This window comes from Scleropages formosus, chromosome 12 (assembly GCF_900964775.1).
Source record: "Scleropages formosus chromosome 12, fSclFor1.1, whole genome shotgun sequence".
Lineage (NCBI taxonomy): Eukaryota > Metazoa > Chordata > Actinopteri > Osteoglossiformes > Osteoglossidae > Scleropages > Scleropages formosus.
Genome location: NC_041817.1, coordinates 7,311,836 through 7,331,613, shown reverse-complemented (window position 1 = coordinate 7,331,613; position 19,778 = coordinate 7,311,836). Strand labels below are relative to the sequence as shown.

The following is a 19,778-nucleotide window of genomic DNA, read 5'->3' as shown; positions in this document are numbered from 1 at the left end:
CAGACGTGGATCGAGCAGCGAGCTTAAAGGGGCTTCCATCCTGCCCAGTCGCGGACCCAGACCCAGTCGCAGATCCGTTCAACTCCCTCCTCTTTATCTCCGTTGCTCCTGGCGGCTGTGCCGAGAGGGCCCCAGCTCTCAGAGACACACACACACACACACACACACACACACACACAGAGAGCATATGTTCGCACCACTCACTGTCAGGTTTCTGATCGGAAACAGGCTGGGACCAGCCCGAAACAGAAAGCCGCGAGGTAATGAGCAGGACTAACTGCAACGATTAGTCGAGAGGAGTAAGTAAATGAATTCATTAAGGCTCGAGCTTCCATCTCTGTGATCGTTATTCTACTTAAAGTATAATTATCGCCGTGTTGGTTTGGTGTATCCTAACTAGAAAAATGTGGTGGTGAAACCTCGCTGTGCTTCTCCCTCTGTCCGTGGGCCTGGTTCCTTAATCACTTCCAGAGCGGCTGGCAGCTTCCAGCCCCCCCCCGACCCCCCCGGTGAAGGCGAGCTTCTTGTCAGCGGTGATTAATGGCGCTGAGGGCCTGCACAGCCTTCATGGCCGCCGTAAGCCCCGCTCCCCCGGTACTTAATGAACTCTGACAGACTTTTCCACCGTTTCTGCTCATTCTTGTTCTTTTTGTAAATAATTGCACCCCTGAAACCTGCCACAGCGACACTCAGCAGCGGGAAGTATTTAGCGCGTATGGCACGTAGCTCCAACGGATAGCCCGAATGCGGAGGATTTAAAGATTCGTGTGAAAACGGTGCACGTTTCCTCTTTTTCCTCATTCTTTTCACCTGAAACTGAATGAAAATAAAGTCTGTAATTAATAACCGTCAACGGTTATGTTATGTTTTGTAACGGTGTGAAGTTTCAGACAAATCATAGGCCATCCCCCATTTTCTTCAAACACTTTGTTGACGTTTTTCACATACAGGACACCTATACACAATACAATAAAGATCGAGCCCTGGATGCCGTATCTTCAAAAACGATAAAAAGTATGTACTGTACATAGACACGTTCTAATATCAGCACAAACTTTGTGTCATTACTTGGGACATTTTTAGCAATGATTTGGAAGCCATTATATTGAATATGCTGTCAGACTGGGACACGTGGTCCTAAGCACTCGACCTAGCTGGAATGTGGATATTAATAAATATTAGCTATTTATGCATTTGTGATGCACGCATGTAAAACAGAGAATTAATACTCATTATCACTGACTCGAAGTAATGTGTCATGTGTTGTCTGTAATCATGTTTGTATTAGTCTATGTCTAGTCCAGTATGTGTGTATGTAGCCTGCATGTGTCAATGTGCACTGTAGGTTTGCTCTAAACCGGAAACAAATTCCTTGTATGCTCAGGTGTACTTGGCCAATAACGTTGATTCTATTCTATTCTATAACACGCAGACTGTGGAACCATTACGTTGTATTTGCTGCCATCTGGCGCAGCCGTGGTGAACTACACCTTCAATTACAGCGTACAGTGCATCGTAGCGTTTGTACTTTCAGCTGCGCGCTGATGACGTACAGTGATGACGCGCTTCCGGGTTTGGGCGCCGCAGGTGAGCACCTGTTTGCGCTGTTGTTCCCACCGGAGAGCCGCGAGGAGGTAACGAGGAGGTAACGTTTGAAGTTCTCCGCTCGTATTTTAATTTACTGACGTGAAAATGGTGTGTAGGCGAAGCTGCGCTTTGTTCGCCTCGCTTTGCGTTCTGAGTACGAGGTTTTCCAGCTTCAGCAGCCGAGGAAATGAAGAGAAATAATTAAGTCTGTGTCTTATGTGCGTATTTTACTCACTCACTCGCTCAGTCGCTGTTTTTGGTTCGTCAATAATCGATTTTGTAGAAAGTAGAGCTCACTTTACACTCATTTCCTGTGGCGTAGGCGGCTGCAGTACTTCTTCAAACGTGTTGTACCTTACACTTCAAAGCAACGTGTTAAGCTTTTTTATTTTGCCAAATTATAAAGCTGGGTAACTTTTACTGGAGAAATTTAGGGGAGGCGCGTTGCCCTCAAGCCTTAAGGCAAGTCCAACAACTTGGGATTCGAACTGGCAACCTTTTGGGTCCGAAGACAACAGATTTAACTAACTACTGCTACGCCACCAGCTGCCCAGCAGTGTTTTCAGAGGAGAACACTTAAAATTTACCACATTTTCTGAAGCACCTTTCTTTCTTCTCCAGCTGCTCTTTGACATGTCATAGGGCACATAGCACCGAGGCGTGTCCTTGCACATGGAATCTGCTGGAATCGCTCTCCTAGATGTACTTGAGGCAGTCAATCCTCTTAGAGAGCGTAGGCTCACGTGGCTCGTGCCTCTCCTCTGCTGGTCCTCACATGTCCTTCAGTACGTTCAGTGAAAGGGTCACGAGTGATGGCGAGTTTGGAGTTACACTCTGCACCTTGTGTCTTAGTGCCCCCCAAGCCAAGCTCACGTTACTCTGTTTGCCTCTCTTCCTGTAGACAGTGCAGGTCGGCACCCTTTTCCCCCCGTACCGGAATGACGCAGCTGGGCGCCGTCGCCTCGGTGGTCCTGGGTGTGGTGGTGGCGGCTCTCTACTCCACCATACACAAGATCGAGGAGGGTCACACTGGAGTTTATTACAGGCAAGTGTACGCAGGTCTGAAGCCCCTGCCCCGCTACATATTTTATATAATTCAGCATACAGGCATGGGAGCTTGAGGGTGAAGCACCATTTAGTCTTTACTGCAGCTTTTTAGACATCCTTCAAAAGTGCAGATGAATGCTGGCTGTTGTAAATCCATAACGTGCTGTTCTGCAGTACCTTTGAGACCAGTCACTGGTTCTGTAGTTCACTCGCTTATTAGCTGAGCGCTGATTTGATGGCTTGCTTCACACAGCTGCTTAAGAAAGGAAGTTGCTGCCCTCGACATTCACATCTTGTTAAGTTCCTGTGAAAGACGTATGGTACAGTGTCGCGTAGCTTATGGTTTCCCTCGGCCGGTTTTGGAGCGCACTGCACGTCGCCTCTGTTATAGATGTTCGCTCTCTGTGCCACAGGGGAGGTGCTCTTCTCACCACCACCAGTGGTCCTGGGTTTCACCTCATGCTGCCCTTTATTACCTCCTTCAGGTCTGTGCAGGTGAGGGAAGGGCAGAGAGTGGTGTGCAGGAGATGCGGGGTCTTCCATGTGCTGTGACTTTATTAAGATAGACAATAAGAGGTTCATACATGTCACTCATTGATTGATTGATTGATTGGTTAGCTAATGCTCTTGTCATTGTTAAGCTACTTACACTTATTTACCCCATTTATGCAGCTGGTTTATTTTTACTCTGTACATTCAGGGTAGGTATCTTGATCAAGGTTACTACTGCAGGAGGTCTTCTTTTTCTCTTTATTTTCTTCTCAGACCACCCTACAAACAGATGAAGTGAAGAATGTGCCTTGTGGTACAAGGTAGGACATGTGTACATGCAGTGATCATGTGTTATGTATTGTACAAACCTAACATTTATTCCACCTCAAAGGCATCAAACTTTCAAGTTACAATTCAATCTTCAATGTAGAAACACAACATGGATAGGAAAGTCTGTTCATAAGTTGATTTGTTTGTAAGTCCAAAATAATTTTTTCCACTACATGACAATTAATTAAAATTTAATAATACAGACATCTCTCTGTTCACGAGTTAGGTTCTGCAAAAAAACTCGCAAGTATATTCGATTCAGTTTATTTTTTTGAGCACTCTTGTCACATGGTGACACAGCATAAATTAAAATTAGCTGTACATGAAATTACCACAAGAATTATGGTAACTAGTAAAGCTATAAAGCAAACCAACTGGCCACAGATGAGCGGAAAACAAAAACTCTGAACCAAACGTGTGAGGTGTGCAAGGCAGGTCAAGGTGGTTTATTTTATCATTTGTTGTTAATTTAAAACATTACATCTACATTAGAAAGACTAAAAATAAAAAGCTATGGTTTAGTAAGATTTTAACATTATTACCTTGAAGGCACATTATAATTAACATGAGTCTAAATTTACTGAATATAAAAAATACATTTGTCTCTACAAAGTCCTCTTTAATACTAATTGTTTATGATTTATCCCATGAATGTGCTACTGCGCCTAAAGCTGAATTTAGAAATGCAGGTCACATTCACTTTACAACAAACAAATATTTGTGAAAAGAAGAATACATTCGTAAATAAAAATACATTTAAGAAAGAAAACGCATTTAAAAATAAATAAGTCAATGAGAAACATATCTGTCTCAAACAGTTACGGCAGGCATGTAGTCCGAGCGTGTGTTCAAGTTCTTGTACCAGGCAATAATGGAAAATTCAGCCATGTTACTACAGATTACATTTACAAGCCATCCCTAGTGTTTTCCGTCAACTGACTTTTTTATTGTGATTTTTGTGGTCATGTCATAGTGTCGTGTTTCCTTTGTGCTTTCTGCTTTGGTGTTTACACATTTCTGAGTAGCACCAGTAAGAAAAAGTATACAGTAACATTACGTACTGTGGAAAAAAGTTTGTGTGTGTGTGTGTTTTCACTAGAAATTGTTTAAATATTGGTTTAAATTCTGACCACTCTACTATACACATTGTGAACAATAAATGTAAATTTTAACTTGGGAACAAATTTCTGATCCTTATAATTCAGTACATGGGAGTCTTACTGTAATTGTTTTATTTTCATTTTATCACTATTATAGTGCGATGCACAGTAAACTTAATTTTTGAAGACTTATTGATTCAAAGTGTGAAGAACTGTAATTTTGGCCATTTTTGTTTACGCAGCGGTGGGGTCATGATCTACTTCGACCGAATAGAAGTTGTAAACTTCCTTGTTCCTACAGCTGGTAAATGAGTTTTCTTGCTGTTTGAGGTGTGGCCTGTTGTGACAGCCCAGCGTATGTGTATGGCCTGAAGTATCAGTCATCCTTTGCAGTGTACGACATTGTGAAGAACTTCACCGCAGACTATGACAAAGCTCTAATTTTCAACAAAGTCCACCACGAGCTCAACCAGTTCTGCAGTTCTCACACTCTGCAGGAGGTCTACATTGGCCTTTTTGGTAAGAGACTTATTCTCTTCTTCTCTGAGGCTTCGCCACACTGTAGACTCCCATGCAAACAATGACTACACACACACACACACACACACACACACACACACACACACACATATTTTCTGAACTGCTTGTCCCATTCGGGGTCGCGGGGAGCCAGAGCCTAACCTGGCAACACAGGGCGTAAGGCTGGAGGAGGAGGGGGCACACCCAGGATGGGATGCCAGTCCATCGCAGGGCACCCCAAGCGGGACTTGAACCCCAGACCCACCAGAGAGCAGGACCCGGTCCAACCCACTACGCCACCGCGCCCCCCCCCCCCCCGAACAATGACTAGACGCATGAATAATTTTGGCAAGACAGACACTATTAGAAATCAGTTCTGTCTCTCACACACACACACACAGCAGAATTATTTTGGTTTTAAATCAGCTCCTTAACCTTTTTTGTCCTGAATGTAGATAGATACAGACTATGGTGTTCACTGTGTACAAATGATGGGTCAAATGTTGCCACTAGGCTGTAATGCAAATGAGAAAGATGGGTAACTTATACCATGTTGTCACCATTACCACAACACTACAGTATGGGATCAAAATACTTATTTATTCATTTAGCTGATGCTTTTCTCCAAAACCACTTAAAATATTAAGGTACTTAGTTATTTACCCATTTATACAGCTGGTAATTTTACTGGAGCAATTTTTAAGGTAAGTACCCTTGCTCAACGGTACCACTGCTAGTGGTGGGATGCGAATCTGCAGCCTTCGGGTCCAGATTCATCAGATGTAATCACTATGTTACCAGCTTTCCCTGTGGGAGTGATATGGTATGACAGGGCAGCCTTAGTGGAATTATTTGTCACATCTCATTCCACAAATCATAGTCTGCGTAGTCATCTCCCATGGATCAACATTAAGCAACATTCTGCAATCAAATGGAGAACATTCATGATTGATTCAGATTTCACATACACAACCGTACTTAGTACTATGTGCAGTGAAATGCTTTTCCAACTGTCCATAATAGACTAATAGCAGAGATAATGAAAATAAGGCAGTACAAATAAAGTAGAAATTTGAAATATACTACAGAAATATGAATATACTGTATAATGATGAAAATACAATAAAATTCATAAAGTAAGATAAAAAGATAGTGCTAAAATAAAAAGTGATCTGAGAATGTAGAATAACAAATATAATAAAAATTTATAAATATACAGCAAAATAGAATGTATTTGAGGAGAAAAGTGCAATATGGTACAGATTCAAGTATATGAATGTCTCTCACACACACACACACACAGTCTGAACCCGCTTGTCCCAACCTGGCAACAGAAGGCATGAGGAGGGGACACACCCAAGACTAGACACCAGTCTATCACAAGGCACACAAAGCAGGACTCAAACCCCAGACCCGCCACACCACCACGCCCCCTCTTAATGGAATGAACGTAAAGTCCAATATTAAAGGTTAAATAAGAAAAAACAGCAATGTGTACAATGTTGTGCCAAAAAAAAAGCTCTGTAATATTCAGCTCGGATAGCACTTGTTGTGCATACAGTCCAGTCTCTTCTCCATGGTGTTATCCTGGTTAAAAGCCCGAATGGCCTACAGGAAGAAGCTCCTCCTTATTCTCTCTATGTTGGCTTTGAGGGAACGAAAACGCTTCCCTGATTGCAGCAGGAAGAAAAGTCCGTTGTTCGGGTGGCTGAAGTCTTTCACTATCTTCCTGGCCTTGGTCCAGCACCGCTTGCTGTAAATAGACTGCAGGTCAGGGAGCTCAGTGCGGATGATGCACGCGGATGATGCACTCAGCCGATCGCACCACCCTCTGGAAAGCCTACCTATCCTGCTTGGTACTGTTCCCAAACCAGGCCGTGATGCTTCCCGTCAGGATGCTCTCGATTTATGTGGAATGGATCAATTCCTTAGGTCCGTGAAGGAAATGACAAATTTTTTGTTCCCTTATGACAGCTGTCTTTTTTTTATTATTAAGACTGTACTTAGTGTGTTTCCTGGAGGAACCCACACTGGGTTGAAGACGTTGGGTGGGATGTAGGGCATTAATAGCAACATTGAGGTTTTTGAACTGCCTCTGGCAGAACGTGTCCACAAGAGGGAGCAGTAACATGGATTTGGTAACCTTGACTGTGCTTAAACTGTGCATGGGTGTCCTTACAAAGAAAGCTGTGGCAACTATGATTGTAATTAAAGATGTCATTATGATTTTTTTGTATGGTTTTTGCTTATTCTGCCGCAGATCAGATTGATGAGAATCTGAAGCTGACGTTGCAGCAGGACCTGACCGCTATGGCTCCTGGCCTTATTATACAGGTCAGGAATGGAAGATGGTGGAAAGAGAACAGGGACAGGAGCTCTGTCCTAAAGTCAGCCCAGCAGAATTCCCTGTTATTAGTTTAATCACTTAAGTATGCCGTTTTAGGTTCTGTCTACAGGAACCAGCAAAGAGATTCTCAGTTGCACTCCCAAACAGTTTTGCTCCAACTAAGCAGAAAAACACCCAGTCTTTATTTTCACGCCTTTAGCGCCTTTCTTTAATGGTGTAACAAAGGCTGTCAGACTCGCTAGATTTCACTGTCTTGGACCTTGAGTTACACTGAAAGCCCTTAAGCATAAACAAACTTGATTGCGATATACAGGTTATTCAGCATGTTTGGTTTCCCATAAATAGTTCACCTTAGAGACAAAGACTCCTGAGTATAATTGTTATATTTTCCTTTTGGCTGGACCCTAATAAAATGAGTTGTAATAAACTTTCAAAGATAATAAACACAGCTTGGTTCTGCAGTACTGTAAAAATTAAGGTTTTATAGGAATTTTAGAAGTTTTAATCTCCTTTGAGTCAAGTCATTTTTTGCTCAGTTCCACTGGGCCTGAAGCAGCCAGAGCTATATATATATAAAATTTTCTTCCGGTTTTAAAATCCCTGTTCTTTCCTGTTGGACACCCATCTGTTTGTCATCTCGTGAAATTATCCCTGTATTTCTTGCACAACTCCCACCCTGTTCTGTCCTCGTTTGCCCAGGCTGTCCGAGTCACAAAGCCCAACATTCCCGAGAGCATACGGCGGAACTATGAGCTCATGTAAGGGCTATTTTTTTCAGCACTTCTGCACAGTAGGATGTCTGTGGGAAAAATACGTGAAGCAGTGTGTCCAAACTGTGTTTGGACTCTGGTAATCTGGGATGTTGCTTTATTTTGCTGATAGTAAATACACAAAGTACATAAGTATCCTGTTGGGATTGTTATATTTCAGGAAATACACAGGCCTGTATATGTTTAGTTGAGCAAAATCCATCTTTTGTGTAGGCAGATGTGAGTGAAGAAAACAAAGAAACTACTGTTGTGAATAGACCATGACTTATACTCATTGAAAGGGGAAGCTTCTGGAAGGAATGCTGTGCATGTGGTGAGGTGTGTGTGTGATTGGTGTTAATAGTTTAGCAAAGTTTGGAGCCCTCTGTACTGACAGTTTGTTATGTTGTCTAGGGAGAGTGAGAAGACAAAGCTACTGATTGCAGCTCAGACTCAAAAAGTGGTGGAGAAGGAGGCAGAGACTGAGAGGATACGAGCTGTGATTGGTGGGTAAGAAGAAAGTAGCATCACCAATGATAAGAGCTGAAAATTAATTAGGATTTTCCCAGTCTGGGAACTGCTGGTTTGGTGTAAATGGATTTGATCCTAAAATCTACCTTTTCTGTTGGAATTTAGTGATTTGTAGCCTTATTTCCCCTGCACCCCTTTTCCTCTCATCTGCAGAGGCTGAAAAGCTGGCTCAGGTGGCTGAAATCAAGTTTGGTCAGAAAGTCATGGAGAAGGAAACTGAGAAAAGGATATCTGAGATTGAAGGTTAGTGCGTGAGGTCATATTTGGTCAGAACACTGAAAAATAAAAAAAGAGATGGATGTCAATGAGTGTTCCTCTGTGGCTCGTATTTGGGGTATCACAGCTCCAAGGTGGAGGATTCCAATCTGGCTCCATCTCAAGCCTGAGAGTAGTATCTGTGAGGCTTTCCTCCAAGTTCCTCTCACAATCCAGAAATCATGGAGGAAAGTGGGCATGCTTATGAGCAATCCTTCTACATTAAAACCAGGCTTTTGGCACTGTACTGAAGATCCACTGTAGTTCTTGTTGTTTGTTTTGTTGTTGCAGCCAAGCTCTTAGTTAATTATGAATGGCCAACCAACAGTAAAATACTGATCTGTAAGTTGTATTACTATTACATTATATTAAAGTGAAAAACGGGTACAATTTTAGTGAGATACCCCCATATCTAATATTAAAACTTTATTTTGAATGGTGAATAAAAACCAGTAAGTGTCATTTCAAGTTTTTTTTTCAGTTTCAAACTGACCTTCAGCAAAATTTTTGAACACACAGTTCAGAACTCACATACACAGTGTCTGAACCGCTCGTCCCAAGCAGGGTCGCGGTGAACCGGAGCCTAACCCGGCAACACAGGGCGCAATGCTGAAGGGGGAGGGGACACACCCAGGACGGGACGCCAGTCTATCACAAGGCACCCCAGGCAGGACTTGAACCCCAGACCCACCAGAGAGCAGGATCTAGCCAAACCCGCTGCGCCACCGCACCCCCATTCAGTTCAGAACTATCAACATTATTCAGATTGGACTGTTAATAAAGTGGGATTTCATCTGTTAATGAAGAGATCAGCTAGAACAAAGACTTTCATGCAGTGAAGGCTCCCAGTGTTGGGAAATATTAACTGGAGACTGCTTTTTCTCCAGCTGACATCCTGATCAGTGTCGCATTAGTTGGGCAATGGATTCACGGCTGCAAGATTTCATTTTACAGTAGTGCTGAAAATGCTGGGATTTAGTCGTGTTTTGACAGATTGCTTTGGAAAGGAACAAATGTCCCCTTTCAGTATGATGTTGACATGTAACAGCTTGAAAACTATTAATTAATTGTCATTTTTTGTGCTCTCTACTAAGAACTGCAAAGCAACACAGAGTATTTCTGCAGAGAATTTCTGTGGAAAAATATATGAAAATTTACATAAATGATTTAAGACTCTTGTTTGTTTTTTTAAAACATTAAACACCATTTATGGATGTGCCTGAAGGAAACAATGTTAGTTTCATAGTACAGGGGTTGTACCTTGAATAATTTTTTTTCTTTCTGAAGCTATGGACTAACATTTCTTAATGACACAATTTAAAGCTGCATATTGGCAACTTTTGAATGGTCAGCAGTTAAATTCCATTGTTGAGCAGATCACTATGTGGGGTTTGTTACCTTCTCATTTCAGCTGTCCATTTGTTCTGCTTTCGTTCTTCATTGTTACTTCATCTCATTCTTGTGCCTTCATTCCTGTCTGATTTCAGCTGACCAATCAGACTAAGACATTTTATGATTTGGTAACTGATATGGTTATAGAGTATCAAAATAGGGTCATTTCCTGACTTAAGGCATGAGAAAGTTGTCATACCTGTACCATTTCTACAAATATATGGGCTGAAAGAATATACGAGAAATTTCTTTTAATGTAGCTGAAGGAAGATGCAGATGTGGTTATTTGCAAGAATGTACTGATACTATTCAGGTGAAAACTGCAGACCCATCTCTTTAGACAATAGCTCTTGGAAAAGAATCTGTGAAATGGCTTTCTGCATTTCACCTTGAGGACTGCCAAAGACTTTTTCATTTAGGGTTACAGTAAATCAATGCACTGTGGTTGGTAGGGTGTAGATTATTATTACATTGATATTGTATATAACCCTAAACAGAAGTATTTTGATGTTAATATAAATACTCAGAGGGGTCTTGTACAACGGAACAAAGTACTACAGCAGCAAGTATATAATCTCTTTTCATACAACACGTTTGTTATTCATTAAAATAATTTTTGCTCATGGGGTCATTTTATTTCAACAGAGGATGGATAAAAAGATAATACATAAACTATAATACACTCATGTTATTTGATCTATTGGAAAGTTTTTTTTAAGAACGGAAAGTTCAGTTCCAGTGTGACACATTTCCTGCAGAACTTTTGGGGTCTCTTGCACACTGGTTCTAAACAGTTCAGGGATGGAAACAATTATAAAAAGTGTGAGCAATAAAAATGATTAGTAAAAGAAAGCCACTTGTCTGTAACGTATTATTTCAACTAGTAGTTGTGAGAGAGAATACAGGTCAGTGCATGGGCAGCACAGGTCACCAAATAAAGGACAGCTTGTTCAAGACAAACTTAAAACTTTAAAAGTATAGTCTTAAAAAAAAATCTGGTAAGAGACTTTGTCATCACACTCAAATTGCATGGCTGCTGTAATGGTTTCCCCCAGGTTCAATAACTCCGTTTTAATTAAAAGTATTTGTGTTTTTTTTTTTTTTACTATAACAAGGTCTTGGGTTGCTTAAATCATGAAAATCTCTAGGACACATTTGGATATACCAGAACACCTGATAGTTTTCTTGTACAACCTTTACACCGATCAAGAGGCAACAATTTGAATGGAACAAGGACACACAATAATTGAAACACCTTGTCCCAAGTGGGGTTGCAGCAAATCAGAGCCTAACCCAGCAACATAGGGCACAAGACTGGAGAGGGAGGGGAGACACCCAGGACAGGACGCCGGTCCGTCGCAAGGCACCCCAAATGGGACTTGAACCCCAGACCCACCAGAGAGCAGAACCCAGGCAAACCCACTGTACCCTGCTACAAGGACAAACAGAATGGGTTCAAGCCAATGTACGATAAGGCTGCATACTTTCCCAGTATTTGTTCAGTTTAGGTGCTGAACAAATGTTCAATAAGCCCAGTCATTATCAACAGAAACAATTGTATGAAAGAAACTAAGGTGTGAAAATGAGCGGAAGTAGTATATAGTCCATAGTGATGGCTGACACTGAAGATTATCTGAAAAATCTGTTCATCAAGATCAAAGAACAGTCTCAAAATTGGCTTCTACCTTAACAGTAAGAAAAAGGTCCTAGAAACTGGTAAAATCAGTAATTGCATTCTTGATGGCAAAGAGAGAGACATACATAGTCTTTGATTTATGACATATGCAACTTATGACGTCCCCTACTTACAATGGCCATCCCATCAATGTTGTTACACTATTTTCAAATCCCGGCATTTAGTCGTAACATGTAATGCCAACTGCTCCATCTGCTGTGTGATCATTTTGGCTGGCTGCGCTGCCACAAGGCACAGAATGTTACATTTGTTATTCCCATACTTATGCTACATGTGAAGAGAGAGATTATTAGAAAAAGACGTTATGCATGGTAATGTTGGTCAGCCCAAAGGAGGAATACATACAATGGAGTACAGGTGGTCCCCGATTTACAATGGTGAGCTTGCAATAGACATTCAGTAGAAACCGTACTTCAAATTTTGAATTTAGATTTTTTTTCCGGGCAAGCGATAAGCGGAGCGATATTGTTTCGCGATGCTGGACAGTGACAGCAATCCACCTCCCATTCTGTCACACAGAGGTGTATATTATGTGCATTAAATGTATTTTCAACTTACGATATTTTCGACTTATGATGAGTTTCGGGGAACGTAACCCCCATCGGGGACCACCTGTAATAGCTACGGATGCCACTCGCGCAACAATTAGCTGTATGAACACGGAACAGAGCTCACAACTATCCATAAGGTCGCCATGAGTCAAAATCAACTCGATGTCACTTAGAGAGAACACTAAAAGAGAAGCCTGGGATAAATTCTGTTTTGTTTTGTTTGGCCCTATGCCATTGCTATTCTTTCATGCCAATGCAGAGGCTATGAAAAGTGATCTAACTGAACTAATAATTTTACTTTTAGTTTTGCCATTTCCTGTGCCATAGCTATCAAAACTGCATAGTCCTTAAATGCTTAATGCTAGAGAAACTGACATGCAACGTTGTGGGCCTTATTTCTATGGTCCAGACTGTCACTTTTCTGAATTCACTTTTGGGCGTTCCTTGTGTACGTTAATGTTCTCTCAAGACTTGTTTCACCATGCTTATTGTAGTAGTTTGACTCTCTTAGTGTATGGTGTCATTGATGCTCACCATGTTCATTACTGAATTCATTTGTGATGTTCTGTTTCCCTCTGTAGATGGAGCCTTCTTGGCACGAGAGAAGGCGAGAGCAGATGCAGAGTATTACAGAGCCCACAGAACAGCAGAGGCTAATAAGGTGAGGAGGCGGAGGAAGCCTAAACTGTATTTTATTTTGAGAGCTTGGGTGGCACAACCTTTACTGGAAGTATATTAAAAAAAAAAAAAAAAAAAAACTATTTTTGCACACAGGATATTGTCAGTGTCTTTTTTTTCTTGCTGAACTGCAGTTGAAGCTCACCCCGGAGTACTTGCAGCTAATGAAATTCAAGGCCATTGCAGCCAACAGCAAGATTTATTTTGGGAGAGACATTCCACATATGTTTGTGGACTCGGGACCTGGTGGGGCCACTTCTGGGGCCTCCTCAGAAACGGACATCTCAGAGAACTCACTTGATTGAAGCACAGTGGTCACCGAGGGCTGGGACAGCAACCAAGCAACAGCTGGGGCAGCTCTGGGGCCTCTGTTACAGACAGCATGGACAATCACAGGCGAGAATGTAGCTTCCATGACTATTTCTTCTAAATGCTGCACTTAGGTCACATCTTTTAAAGGTTGTCTGAGCACCACATGTCCATACCTACATGTAGGGGAGTTGGTTTTCTGCTGCAGTGACGAGTCCCTTCATGCTGTTGGTTGATGTTCTGCCCTGATCAAGGTACACTATTTAGTATAAGATTGCTCTACTGCAGGAAAGAATTGTTCACCTCCCTGTCTTTCTGCTGACGCTAGAATATCTCTGTGTGGATCAGATGTACTGTATGATGTGTAGCTGTTGTAATCCTCACAAAAACTTCACTTTGGTGTGTTAACGTGATGTGCATTCATGTTTTTTATTTGAGTACATCTCGAAATTTAAAACTAAATCTACAAATGAAAAAGTATTGATTAAAAAGCTAACATCCATAATCAAAATAGCTGTGTTGACATGTTCTGTAGCAAGACTTAATTAGGAAATATTGATGAGAATAAGATTTGATTAATTACTCAAATTTGAAACTTTGCTGTTGCAATACATTTCTTCTATTTGTTCCAGTAACACCCGTCTCATAAATTAGCTTTTGAAATGGGGAAATTTGTGTTTAGGTTCACATCTTTTTTTTTTGAAACTGATGAAAGTGAAATATATTTAAACCAGAGCTGGATTTTTGTGATATAGACCCACTGATAATCTTGTCCAGACCCTCTCAGTAAGAAGGTCATAGGAATGTGTTATTCTTTCACAGTTTTGGGGAGCTAGACTCATTTTAACATGTTTTCATTTAGCAGACGCTTTTCTCCAAAGTGCCGTGCATCTCATACAAAAGACCCTCAATCCTTTTTCAGACCCTAAATCCTCAAAGACATTCCAAGAATATAATCTTGAATGAGGAGTGAGAAAAAAGGCACCATTGTATCATACATTACTTATTGGTCAAGGCATCAATGCCTGCAGCAAATACAGAAAGTGAATAAAGGCTTACTTTATGGCATAAACGGTAATAACCTCTCACTACATAAACCAGTTCACATCAAAACCAGATTCCTGCACCTTTGCCAAATCTTGCTCACTATTACAGTATATTCTTTTAATAGCGACAAGAAGTACAATAAGTTTTAGCTTCACAAAGCAGTAATGGTTTATCCCTAGTTTGTAGTTATTGTTTAGCAACTAGGTTTTGAGCAGTTGTTGGAGAGCACACTTCAAGTTTACCGAAAGACTATTTTTTTGGGATGGACACGTTTTAGCGAGAAAGCCTTCAGGGTACCTGTATGTAACAAAATGAATACCGTGTATACACTTCTAAAGTCAATAAAACGGGAAGCAATGTCAGACTTGATGGACTGACAAATATAAAGCAGTGGTAGGGGGATTGCCAAAATAAACATTAAATACATCACATTAAATAAAGAACCGGTAAGTAGAGAATCAGAAAAATACAGATGCATACATAAAACAGATTGATTTAAATGAAAGAATCACCAGAAAGGAACATAAAAGTGAAAATAATAAAAGAAGAAAAAAATGAAAAGGCCAACTGATTAAGAATAGGATCACAAAAAACTGTATAGAGACAGTTGTTCATTAAGGCCATTTTGGTGCAGGGTATTCGAGTGAATATACGAAGCCTGTCTCCGTAGCTGACAGCAGCCCTTCTTGAGAGTTTATCTCAATGCTCATTAAACAAACGGCTCAAATGCCATGTCCAATAGCATTCTAGAAGTATCTATAAACAAAGTAAATTCAAGTCTGTGTTTTAAATAGTGCTCTCCCATAATTTCTCAAAATTTTTTATACAGCAGGGAGTTTCGAGCACCCAACTCCTTCATTCCTTATTTACTGCAAGTTGAGTCTCGTTTTTTCCATGTTTTTTCCTTTTTGTAACTAGCCCATGTTTGTTTTTATGAATTTTGCTTCAGTGTCATTCGGCCCAGTCTAAGATTGTGCTTGATGCTGGTATGTCATCCATTCAAGATTGTTATTTTTGTTGAAATGTCACCTTCATGAATGTCAGTTTTTTGTCCAGGTATGTTATGCACTAACCCCTTCTACATGTCCCTTTTGGTTTCCTTCAGGTGCTCTGGTTTCTTCCTGTATTGCTAAGAGAGAACTGCAGGCATCTGTCCTGTAGGGCTTGTATGTATGAGTGTTCTGCTATGCATCAGTATCATGTACCCTGCATAATTTCTTTGAATCACAGCAACCCTGGCCATACATTTCTAATAATGTTTGGATCTACAGTAACACGGACCAAACATTGTCTTCCCCTTGTGCTCTGAATAACCTGTTCAGTTTCAACCAAGTGCAAGAATAAAGCCAAGAAATATGATGCAAAAAAGCTGAAAACAGAATTGTGTGTCTTTGTCACAGCCTTATTTCTGAAAAATCATGTGTCATGGTAAGGTTAAAAAAAAAATAAAAATCTGAGGACTTACTAGGAAGATATCGTAATGTTTCATTTCCTTTATATTTATTCCCTCACATTCATTAAAGTAAATGTGAGCAGCACCAAAAATATGACTTTTTTCCAGTACATCCAATAAATTAGGACTTTTAAAACACCGCCACACCCTTTCCTGTGTTTTACTACCTGGGGACTCCTCCTTGACTGCAGGAAGTATACCTGTGCTGCTTGTGTGCAACTCAAGTGTCTGCTCAGAACTGCTTCTGTGGGCAAATCCATGTATAGGTGGACATGGACCAAAAAATCTTTTACTTGAGAAATTAACTGGTGTCTTAAGAAGATAAGATGTGAGATCTACTGGAAATGATAGATTTTGATGTCCATCACCTCCTATATGTTTCTGATGATGCTGTCAAATATACCGAAGTTAACTGTCACAACAGTGAAATTTTCCTATATTTAAAAGCTCCTTGGCAACATGCAGGTTGGCCTTTTGAAATGATATTTTTAGCTAGGATTATAGCTAATTTACACACACACTGTTGAAGCTGTTTGTCCCAAGCAGGAGCCTAACCCAGCAATACAGGGCGCAAGGCTGGAGGGGGAGGGGACACACCCAGGATGGGATGCCAAGGCACCCCAAGCAGGTCTCAAACCCCAGACCCACTGAAGAGCAGGCCCTGGCTAAATCCACTGCGTCACCACACCCCCACACAGCTGATTTATTGATTTGCAAAATGTTCCACTTTGAAGAAAGTCACATGTAATGTCAGTCATGGTTTTATTTTAAAGTTAATTTGCATCGTAAACAATAGGTGGTGACACATAATTATTCATATTTGTACAATAGATGGCAGTACAAATTATTACCCACAATCCTTTATACTTCCTGTTTTGTTTATGGTCATTGATGTGTGAAAGATTTGCCCAAGTTTTTCATCAGCTGCATCGTAACTCATCAGGTAAGAAATATACTACAAAGCTTGTGAATTTTAGTAATATGAAGCAGAAATAGAACAATAAAAACTACCAAAGCAAACAGATTTACATACAAATTCAAAGACAAAATTAGATTAATACATGATGGTAAAATATGTTAACTGCACTGTAGATAAAAAAATGCCCATGACTGCTGCTGAATGTCAGGCTAAATGCTGAGCCAAATTAGGGAGAGCAGGGAGAAGTATAATGAATATAGCAAGAATAATACACACACACACACACACATTTTCAGAACCGCTTGTCCCATACGGGGTCACGGGGAACCGGAGCCTACCCGGCAACACAGGGCGTAAGGCCGGAGGGGGAGGGGACACACCCAGGACGGGACGCCAGTCCATCGCAAGGCACCCCAAGCAGGACTCAAACCCCAGACCCACCTGAGAGCAGGACCGTGGTTCAACCCACTGCGCCACCGAACCCCTGCAGGAATAATATTCAGTACCAAATGAAGAACAGGCAGAAATAGAAGGAGAGAGAATTAAGTTTAAATTGTCTTCAAGATGCCTGATTCACATGTGGGAAGCTAACATATATTTTGTTGTCCAGTTAGGTTTTTTTTCAGGAGAAATTTAGGTTAAATACATTGCTAAAGGATACTACAGCAAGGTCCATAAAACAGCTTGCACCATCATCTTCCTGGTTACAAGGACTGGCATCCCTCATTTAACCCTCTAAGGGCCCAATTAATACTAGCAGTAGGAAAAATCTGTACCAGTCGATGCTAATTTGCAACATTTGCCTGGAGAAGGGGAGCGTGGCGTTGCAGCGGGTTTGGCTACGGCCTGCTGTGTGGCAGGTCTGGGGTTTGAGTCCTGCTTGGGGTGCCTTGCAGTGGACTGGTTGTGTCCCCTTCTCAGCCCTGGGTTAGGTTCCAGTTCACCGTGACCCCGCTTGGGATAAGCAGTTGCACACATTGTGTGTGTGCCTGGAGAGGGTTAACACAACTCTGCACAATTTGTTACTAAAGATGTGTTCATAAGCACTCTCTATTAACATGCATTTAAACTGAAGAAATAATGTGTTAGTCAGACAGAAATCACTGGGCTGTTAAGACCATAACTTGAAGTACATCTGTTTGTGCTGTCCTAGCTATGACATGTGACTAATACGCTATCAAAGAGGAGGACTGTAGATGATGTGTTTTATATCAGGACAATTAAAGTTCATGTCCGCTGTTTCTGGCTGTCCCAGCTTGTATGAGCTTACACACCAAATACGCAAAATTCCAGCCTTTTGAACATGGACAAAATACAATGACCAAACCCCAGACTATCAAAACTGCTCCAGATATCTTCAAATCAAGGCTTAACCAACTGCTTATACATAACAGATTTGCTGCTTTTTATATCCTTTATATCCTTATATCCATATGAACATTTGCAGTACTATTATACTTATAATGACCTTATTATAATTACTTTGTGTTACTTTATTCTGCTACAACATTAAATGGCACTCAGTGTGTTTTGGGTCACTGTCAAGAGGTAGGTGAACTCACAGTATGGGTATAAAGTTGCTATTAAAAAGAAAAAAATCTGATTTTTACAGTACAAACAGCACTAATGGAACTCGTACAAGAGATTTTTTTGTTTGTGCTGTTTGTATGGCGGCAAAGGATGCGAGTTTAAATCCATCTCAAACTGTGGAGTTTGCATATTCCCATGTTGGTATGGCTTTCCTCTAGGTGCTCCAGGTTCTTTGAGTCCAAGGACATGGGTTTCAGGTGAACTGGTGACTCTAAACTGCCCTCAGTGTACATATGTGTGCACATGGACAGGTGTCTACATGCATGCATTGATGATCATGGATAGATTATATTATTTGATTATAATTTTTTTAAATGCTCATATTTACTGTAAATTGCTTTACGGCACGTGGTGGTGCAGCAGGTTTGGCCTGTGCCCTCTCTGCGGCGGGTCTGGGGTTCGAGTCCTGCTTGGGCTGCCCTGCAACGGACTGGTGTCCTGTCCTAAGTGTGTCCCCTCCCCCTCCAGCCTTGCACCCTGTGTTGCTGGGTTAGGTTCTGGTTCGCCACGAGCCCGTTCGGGACAAGTGGTTTCAGACTGTGTGTGTGTGTGCTTTACGGTTCTAACTAATGCTGTATACCTTACTACTTTATTGTAAAGTGCTCTGAAAAGCTCAATTTAAATGTACTATATAAAGATTATTCTTTTATAATACTAACTGACAAACCAACATCAACAACCACAACACCCCGAGCAGGATCACAGCAATTCAGAGTGCAAGGCCAAAGAGGACACACTCCCAACAGGACACCAGTCTGTCGCAGGGTAACCCAAGCAGGGCTCAAGCCCCAGACCAACCACACAGCAGACACCAGCCAAACCTGCCACACCACCACCTGACAAATCTCTCTCTCACACACACACACACACACACACACACACACACACACACACACACACACACACACACACACACACACACACACACACACACACACACACACACACATTTTCAGAACCGCTTGTCCCATACAGGGTCACAGGGAACCAGAGCCTACCCAGTAACACAGGGCGTAAGGGGAGGGGACACACCCAGGACAGGACACCAGTCCATCACACAGCACCCCAAGCAGGACTCGAACCCCAGACCCACTGGAGAGCAGGACTGTGGTTCAACCCACTGCGCCACCACACCCCTCCACCTGACAAATCAATTTTCTTAATTATTGTACAGATGATCCTCTTC

The 19,778-nt window shown here is 41.5% G+C and overlaps 1 protein-coding gene across 7 annotated transcripts; it reads left to right on the top strand.

The window, feature by feature from the left end:
- Window positions 1-567: 567 nt before the first annotated feature.
- On the top strand, window positions 568-15,465 carry erlin2 (ER lipid raft associated 2). 7 transcript variants are annotated; one of them, XM_018762443.1, is made up of 12 exons: window positions 568-576; window positions 2,489-2,632; window positions 3,048-3,129; window positions 3,400-3,446; window positions 4,799-4,860; window positions 4,950-5,075; window positions 7,336-7,409; window positions 8,122-8,180; window positions 8,586-8,677; window positions 8,856-8,945; window positions 13,178-13,257; window positions 13,409-15,465. In XM_018762443.1, exons 2-12 carry the CDS (start codon window positions 2,526-2,528, stop codon window positions 13,577-13,579), a joined length of 990 nt encoding a protein of 329 aa, XP_018617959.1. In that variant the 5' UTR covers window positions 568-576; window positions 2,489-2,525; the 3' UTR covers window positions 13,580-15,465. The 7 variants fall into 7 exon arrangements, with proteins under 7 accessions (XP_018617959.1, XP_018617956.1, XP_018617960.1 ...); XM_018762440.1 differs by lacking the exon at window positions 568-576 and adding an exon at window positions 1,578-1,645; XM_018762442.2 differs by lacking the exon at window positions 568-576 and adding an exon at window positions 1,580-1,634.
- Window positions 15,466-19,778: the final 4,313 nt, after the last annotated feature.